At 40.4% G+C, this 8101-nt stretch overlaps 1 protein-coding gene across 1 annotated transcript; it reads right to left on the bottom strand.

Annotated features, from left to right (window-relative positions):
- Positions 1 to 407: 407 nt before the first annotated feature.
- NPS (neuropeptide S) lies at positions 408 to 5827 on the bottom strand. The gene is made up of 3 exons (XM_044662964.1): positions 5805 to 5827; positions 4013 to 4097; positions 408 to 587 (listed from the first exon to the last, which is right to left on the bottom strand). Exons 1-3 carry the CDS (start codon positions 5825 to 5827, stop codon positions 408 to 410), a joined length of 288 nt encoding a protein of 95 aa, XP_044518899.1.
- Positions 5828 to 8101: the final 2274 nt, after the last annotated feature.

Here is an 8101-nt window from a genome sequence, read left to right as displayed (position 1 = left end):
GCTAAATCATTCAGAAAAACTGTATTAAAAAACAATTAGGCCTTTACATATGGTCTGCAGCAACCCAGCACTCTCGGGTAGACGGGCAGGAAATGACGTCAATTTGCATTACCATTTGGGCTCTAAGGACGGGTCCAATTTTAGATCAATGGGATGCAATCTGAGGAATTCGCCATTTGATACTCATGGAATGGATGCAGCAGGGACTCTACTTTCTGTCGAAGTTTGGGAACGTGACTATGACCACTGGCTATGCAGCTAGCATGGCTGTGGGGTGGGTGGGGGGTAACACGGGGGAGAGAAGTGTTTTAGCGATTCTTAATCACTGAAATAAAAGAGATTCTTGCTGGCACGTTCATGGCGCCCTCTTGGAACTTGTTAAGTTGTTGAGTCTTTTTTGCATTGATTCATGATTTTGCCCTTCGAAAGGAAGTTTTTTTCATTCCCGTTCCAACGCCGTTGCGGAAGGACCTCTTCATGACATTCTTCAGGAGAAATGGCTTTAGAAAAGCCAGCTCTTCACTCCTGTCCATCGCAGCTAAGCAGCTATTCAGCAGGACGAGAAAGTAATCAGATTTTTCAGACAGCTGGCAATTCAAATAAAAAAAAAGGAATTATTGCTTCAGGGCATTCTCTTTTTTTCTCCAAAAAGCAAGAGTTAGAGTTGAAAGTTTGTTTCATCATAAAAAGCAAACATTTCCAACATTTGAAATTACTCCATTTGATATAATCAACATAACCGACTCCCTTTGAAATCAGCAATTTTGTTGAAATGGAAGTTCTCTATCCATCTACAGATTAATATTGTTGTATTCCTGGGCTGTTTTTCCAACTGCTATTCGCATTTACAGTGACCAGCATGATTGAGGCATAATTACATCGTTTCAATTACACTAAAAATAACATAGCATTGAGGACTTTCAATCCTCCGAAAGATCTTGGATTTTCTTGGCGTGCTGATTCTTTTTCCTGGTGCCAATCAAAATCGCAAGTATTTCTACGAGGTCGTCATCATGAGCTGGTAGGAACAACCCTTCCTGGGATTGATTTCCCCTATGGAACATCAGCTTAGCCCTGGAAGGGACTTTGGTCATCCTCTATCATACCCTTCCCCCATTTAGAGAAGAAGAGACCAGGGCTTGGAGAATGGAAGTGAGCTGTCCAAGGTCTCACAGTTAGGAAGTGACAGAACCAGAAATTTGAACCTGTGACTTCTGCCTCTAACCCCAGCGCATTTCCTACTACATCACTAGATGGCTCCTCTTCTCTCAACAGTTTATGGCTGGCCCAGATTCAAAAATGTTTCAGATTTGTACCACTATTCAAGACTTCTTTTCGATTGGCAGAAAGCACTAAGACAGAAGAACACTAAGGACTAAACAATATGGGTTAAGTGACTTGCCCAGGGTCACACAGCTAGGAAATGTCTGAACCAAATTTGAACCGGGACCTCCTATCTCTAGGCATGACTCTTAATCCACTGAGTCACCTAGTTGACCCCTGCATAGATTTGTAAAGCTTGAGGCCACTTCCATACCATAAAGTGTGAAAATCTGATGATTTAACTGAGTTGTTTGGGTTTTTTTAGATTATTTTTTTTACTAATATCCTTTTTTTAAAAATATCACCCCATTTCTGAATATATTCCTCTACCTCAGGAGCCACCCTTGATAACAAAGAAGAAAAAGGAAAGGGAAAAAAAAGCTGCTCGGCAAAGCTAATGAACACATCAGCTGAGTCTGACAGTAAATGCAATATTCCATCCCCTCAGTTCCCACCTCTGCAGAGATTAAGTGGGTTTGGGGTAATGGTTCTAATTTGAAAAACAAGGAACAGAATTTTTAAAAATTGACTCTCTGACCTCTCCAGTACCTTTAAAAACATTATTAGGGCCCATCCACCGACTTTTACAGAAGAGTTTAATTTGCTGTTCTCTAGTTCTCCCGTAAGGTTTTAACCTAATTCTCCAGTCGGGGGAATTGAAGGTCAGGATGGTATCACCTCTTGGGGGAAATCGCCCTCCGCTGTCTCCCAATATTAGCTTTTTCCATTATGAAAGGAGCAGCATATATCCTGAGCTACTGCACTCATTAGGCTTTCTCTCCTCTATAGTTTTACAGCGTATGCAATGCACCCAAGTAGAGTCAGAAGAGGATAATTAGGCTGAAAAAAAATTATCATGGAGTCGAGCACTCTAAGCAAAGAGAGCAGAGAAGGCACCTTTGCTGAAGTCGACTCCAAGAAGCACAAAAACATCAAAGCTGGAAAAATCAAAAAAATAAAACAAAACCAACCCCCTTAGAGGGTTCAAGCCTCATTTGACAGAAGATGCATTCCACCCCCACCCCCAATGTTCTGACTCAAAGAAGCCCATTTCCTTTTAAGCTACACAAGGCAGGGATTGGAATGGTAAGTAAAGGAGAGAACTCCATCTCCCCTGGGCTCCTGAGCCTTCCCCACGCATATTGTTTTGGAGTAATTCAGATCAAGGTTATCTAGGACATTGTTTCTCCCTCTAGGTGATGCATGAAAGGATTCCAGGTAAAGAGGCTGCTCCAGCAAGGATCCAAGTATTCCAGGAATTTGGACCTCCTGGTCTCGGGGAGAGCACACGCGGGAAATACTATGGGTCCAAGGCTTTGCTAGACACTCACTTAGTTCGACTCAACAATAGAGATTGACACAGTTTATAACTTCGTCTATTTTGAAATTGGGGACCAGATGGCTCTGAGTCACTCCATCAGTACTACTCATCTTCCCAGAAATACATTCGGTGTCGTCCCCTTCAAATAATAAAGGAAGCGTCTGATCATTACTTTTGAAGTTTAACTTGCCAACCCTAAGAACTCTATTCCTCTGGAGATTGACTGAAGGGAGAGGAGATGGGCCAAGGGACTCCTCCGACTTTATGTGATGTCATTCCCGATCATTTCTGTGGAGCTCATGGAGCCCCAGGGTCATAGTCTGAGGATGCATTAGCCAAAGAAGCTAGATTCTCCTGGCTGTTGCACCACATCCCTACTGACTGGAGGGGATATAATTAGGGAAATTATCTGACCTGAAAAAAATAGGATGATGTGCAAAGAAGTAGTGCCAGAACCTTTCATTTTCAGACATGGGAGCTCTCATGACTAAACTTGAGGAAACTATAGAGTCAGAGAGAGGAGCAGCCTGGCAGACTGAACATAGAATCAGTAAGAGCTGAGTTCAAGTTCTGCCTATGACTCCACCTGACAGAGTGAGCACGGGAAAGTTCTTAGCCTCCCAGTGCCCCTGAACACTTTCTGAGCTGTGAATCTGAATTGTTTCAGGAGGTTTCCTACACATATGAAATCAGTCAAAGAGATAAGGGGAGAGAAACACAGAGAGATGGAGGGGGAGGGGGCAAGAGAGAGACAGAATGATAGAGACAGAGAGAGTGACAGAGACAGGGAGGAAGGAAGAGAGACAGAAACAGAGTCAGAGACAGAGAGAAGGGAACAAACAGAGAGAGAAAGAGAAGGAGGGAATAGAGAGAGAGGGAGGGAGGGGAATGGTGACAAAGACAGAGACACAAAAAAACAGAGACAAGGAGAGAATGCAAGAAACCCAGAGACAGAAGGACTAAGGTGAGAATTTCAATAAAAATAACTGTTTTGACTTTGTAAAAAGATGTATTCAGAATAAATGATGAGGAATTTTGAGTAAAAAGATCTCTCTCTCTCTCTCTCTCTCTCTCTCTCTATATATATATATATATATATACATATATATGTATATATACATACAAAAAAAGCACATTGGTGACATCATCAGCACAGATAGGATGCCAATCAGATTTTAAAAATATTTCTTGAGTTTACTGAGTATGACTGGCTTCTCAGTAACTGTATAGCTGGAACCTCATGATATTTTCACTATAGCCAGCTTTATTCATCAAGACCCTCGTTTCCTAAGTGACAACATTAGAAGTATGGCTCTTACAGCTTGATAATGTTAAGTAGAAGCCACAAAGAAAGAAGCCAAGCCTTACCATGGGTGAAGGAGTGGGGTAACAGCATAGCATCCGCATGGACGAAATCCAGAGGACCAGAAAAAGATTCAGCCGCGCTGAACTGCAAAGGAAAGAATTGTCCAATGAGTCCCCCAAGCCAACATCATAGAAGTGACGGTCATCCACCCCTTACTTTGCAAGTGTCCAGTCCTCTTACCTGGTCATGTTTTACCTGCAGAAACCTGTGCCAACCCACAGCTCTCTACAGCCAAATCCCTCACACTTACTGCCAGTCGTTCCTTGGGTGACCCTTTTATAGGAATAAAAATGTCACTGACTGCCATCTTAAAGTGACTAATTGGTCCTATGGTGGCCTTTTCTGCTTGTTAAGTGGCAGATGATGAGAGCTCAGTGGCAAGGCCAACCTGCTCCCTGATGCTTATGTCCCTTCAAGTTTCGTCACTAAACAAAAGTGTCTCTCAGAGTCCTTGACTTCTCGCCCACATTCCATTTGACAAAGGTCTTGGGAACTGCCAAAAGTATGTTATGCCTGGAATTTACACCCTTCTTTAGGATGACATTAATTCCTGGCATAGGGCATACCCATTCTGCTGCCCACACAAAAGAAGGCCTTAGGTGAAGAAACGCAAGGAAGATCTTTTCCTTAGCAAGAAACTCAAATTAATTAATTGGCTGTCACTCAACAGTCTTCTGAGTAAGTTAAGCATTTTATGAGAATGATGCCTCTTTTCCACCAGAGAGAATGAGGAAACTTTTTTCAAAAGTCCTCTGTTCACAGGGTCTCGCATTCTGTGAAGTCCTCTCAGACAGTTCTTTTTTTCTTCCAAAATCCAGGGCATTAGAGATAGAGGAGATTTAAGAAGGTTAGGTTGTTGGCTGGAGCTGATGGTTTGGATGGTATATCAATAAAATTGATATCCAAATTGAAATCATTCCCCCCAATCTTCCCCTCTTCATTCACCCCTATCTATGTTGATCCTCCTTGATAGTAAGGAACGAAACCTCAAAATCCTTTTTAAATGTTTCATCCCATTCATGCCTTCACATCTAATTGGTCACCAAGTTTGATGGCTTCTTCTTGCCTCCAAAGCTCTCTCTAATCTACCCCATTCCTGCCATTTGCATAGCCACTACTGTAGCTCAGCATCTTACTACCTCCTACCTACATCTTTCTTATAGCTTCCCAAGACATCTGCCCTCCACTCTTTACCACTGGCTACTTGATCTTTCTTTTTCTGGCCACCTGAGGAGTATTCCCCAAGAACTCCTCTGTTTAGAAATCTTCACTGGCCCTGTCTACAGGGCAAAGTTTAAACTGTTTGAGTTATTATTCAAGATAGTCCACACACATCTGACACCATTAACATACACACACATATACTTCAAGCCTGTTACCTATCTGCCAAACTGGCCTATGCTCAAGGGGGCTGAGTCAAGATGATGGAGTGAGAGCTTAGCAATTTTGCTGTAACTTCCCCAAAACTTCTTCTAAAGAGAACTAAAAAAATTATCAAACTTCATTCTTACTGGCAAAGCCAAGAAGATTGCACTGAGTCTTTTTTCCAGCCCAGTACAGCTTAGGAAGAGAAACAGAGAGGTCTAAAAACATTGGGGTGAGGGTATCCAGAAGCATAGAACAACACAGAAACAACAGTAGGTCACGGGAGGGGCAGGAATGATGGGAAGCAGCCCAGTGCCCAGTGAATTAAGGGAACTGAACACTTGGGCAGATAGAGATCCCAAAAGACCATTGTATTAGGAGTGAGAATAAGGGCCATCTAGCAGCTCTTCCACCTGGTTCCAGGTGATAGTTCCAGAGCAGAGAGGAGCCATCAAGGCCGTGAGGAAGCACAGATTAGAAGGGCAATGAATAGATTTCTCCCTGGATCACACGACATTGGCAGCATTGAAAAATTACAGGTCTGAGTTGTGGAACCAGCCAAAGGTCAGGCAATATATGCCTCATTCCTTCAGAAGTTAACAGAGCCTAACTCGAATATAAAGTCCAAAGTCAAGAAGGAGATTAGAAAAATAAGCAAACCACAGTAAAACAGAATCTAATCATAAAAAACTTCTATGGTGAAAGGGAAGCTCAAGACACAAACTCAACAGACAATGACTTGAAAACATCCAGACCTCAAAGACCAATACAAATTGGACACAAAGTCTATGAGAATTCCTAGAAAAGGTAAAGAAAGATTTTTAAATAGCAAAAAAAAAGATTTTAAATGTCAAATAAGATTGGTAGAGGAAAATTGGAAAAATAAATTTAAGCTACATAAGAAAATTATGAAAATAGAATTAACATCTTGGAAAAAGAGGCAGAAAAGGGAAAACTAAGTGACTCAGGGAATAGAGAGCCAGGTGTAGAGGCAGGAGGTCCTGGGTTCAAACCTGGCCTCAGATAACTCCTAGCTGTGTGATCCTGGGCAAGTTACTCAATCCCAATTGCCTATCTCTTCTGCTGATTCTTTTTTCCCCAATGTTTTATTCTATACTTAGTAACCACTGACAACCACCAAAAAAATTTAAATAAACAAATGCATAAAACATTATGTGCAAAACCACAAACTCCATACTGTTTAAAATTTATTTAAATCTGTAAATTTTATATGTGTGCTAATAGAAACATCCTCTGCTTTTGGGTCCTCTTTGGATTTGTTTTACTTTGATATTTTTTCTCTTGATTTTGTGGCTATTATTTTAAAAGTGTAATCATAGTGTGTATTATTATTCTTATTCTCTCTTCTATACTTTTCATCTCTTCACATATTTCCCTTACATAGTTTGAATATTTGTTATTTCTAATAATGTAATATAATATAATCCATTACATTCATATATCACAATCTATTCAGCCATTTCTCCCATTCATTGTACTTGTGTTATTTCCAGTTATTTTGTCAATACAAACAAAGTTTCCATGAATATTTTCATACACACACAGCTTTTCACCCTCTCAATTGTGCCCTGAGGGTGTAATCCTAATAATGGGATCCCTACGTTAATGATCATGAAGAGCTTCACCACTCTTAATGTGTATTTCCATCTTATTTTCTAAAAAACATTTCGCAGCTGCTCTAGAAATGTAATATTAGGCCTATTTCTCCATATTGCTATCAGTATTTAATTTGATCAACTTAATCTGTCTATTTCTCAGTTAGTACACATTACAAGAGCCATATTTAGCTAGATGGGTCCTTAGGCAGCATACATAGTCTTTTGCCAGGACTATACTCTTTCCAAAACAAAGTCTTTCCAGCTTGGTCATACTCAGTGAAACTTTTGTTCCAATTCCACAACCCCTCAGGAATGTAGGATTACCTCCATAGTATGACGAGTGTTAAAGTAAGACTTTTGCAGAATATTTATGCTCTCTAAACCATTGTTGTCTCACCAGAAACTATGTTTGGATTATCTATATGCTCAGCCTTAGATCTACTGCTAGCCTCATGTAGATATGTGGGAGTTCTCCAAATATGTCACACAACTTATCTAAGATTCTATTCATCTTAACTTCTTTCTCATTTATTTTCAGGTTAGATTTATCTAGTTCTGGGAGGGGAAATTTTGTGTCCCCCAATATTATTATCTTACTCTCTATTTTTCTATATTTCTCATTTAGTTTTTCCTTTAAAAATCTGGATGCTATAACTAATTCCAATAATTCTTCATTATCTATAATACTCCCCAACATAATATAGTTACCCTGTTCATCCCTTTTAATTATATCCCTTTTATCTCCAACTCTACTACTACTGACTTCTACCCCTGCCTTCTCTGGATCAGCTGAGGCATAGTATATTCTCCTCCAGCCATTTATTCTTACTGTATGTGTGTCTTTCATTTTCAAGTGTGTTTCTTGTAAAAATACATTGTCAGGCTCTGATTTTTTATCCTTTCTGCTCTCCACTTTCTTCTCATAAATGAATTCATCCCATTTACACTCAATGTCATAGCTGTGCATTTTCAACTACTCTGTTCCTCTTCACTGTCTGTCCCTCTCTTCCTTTCTTTCCACTGTATCCCTCCTCAGATGTCCAATTTCCTTTGATCTTTACAATTCACACTCCTTCCCAGAGGTTCTCCCTGATCTCTCCATTTGCT

This window comes from Gracilinanus agilis, chromosome 2 (assembly GCF_016433145.1).
Source record: "Gracilinanus agilis isolate LMUSP501 chromosome 2, AgileGrace, whole genome shotgun sequence".
NCBI lineage: Eukaryota > Metazoa > Chordata > Mammalia > Didelphimorphia > Didelphidae > Gracilinanus > Gracilinanus agilis.
Note: the sequence above shows the minus strand (reverse complement) of the source record. Positions and strands in the feature narration are given on the sequence as shown.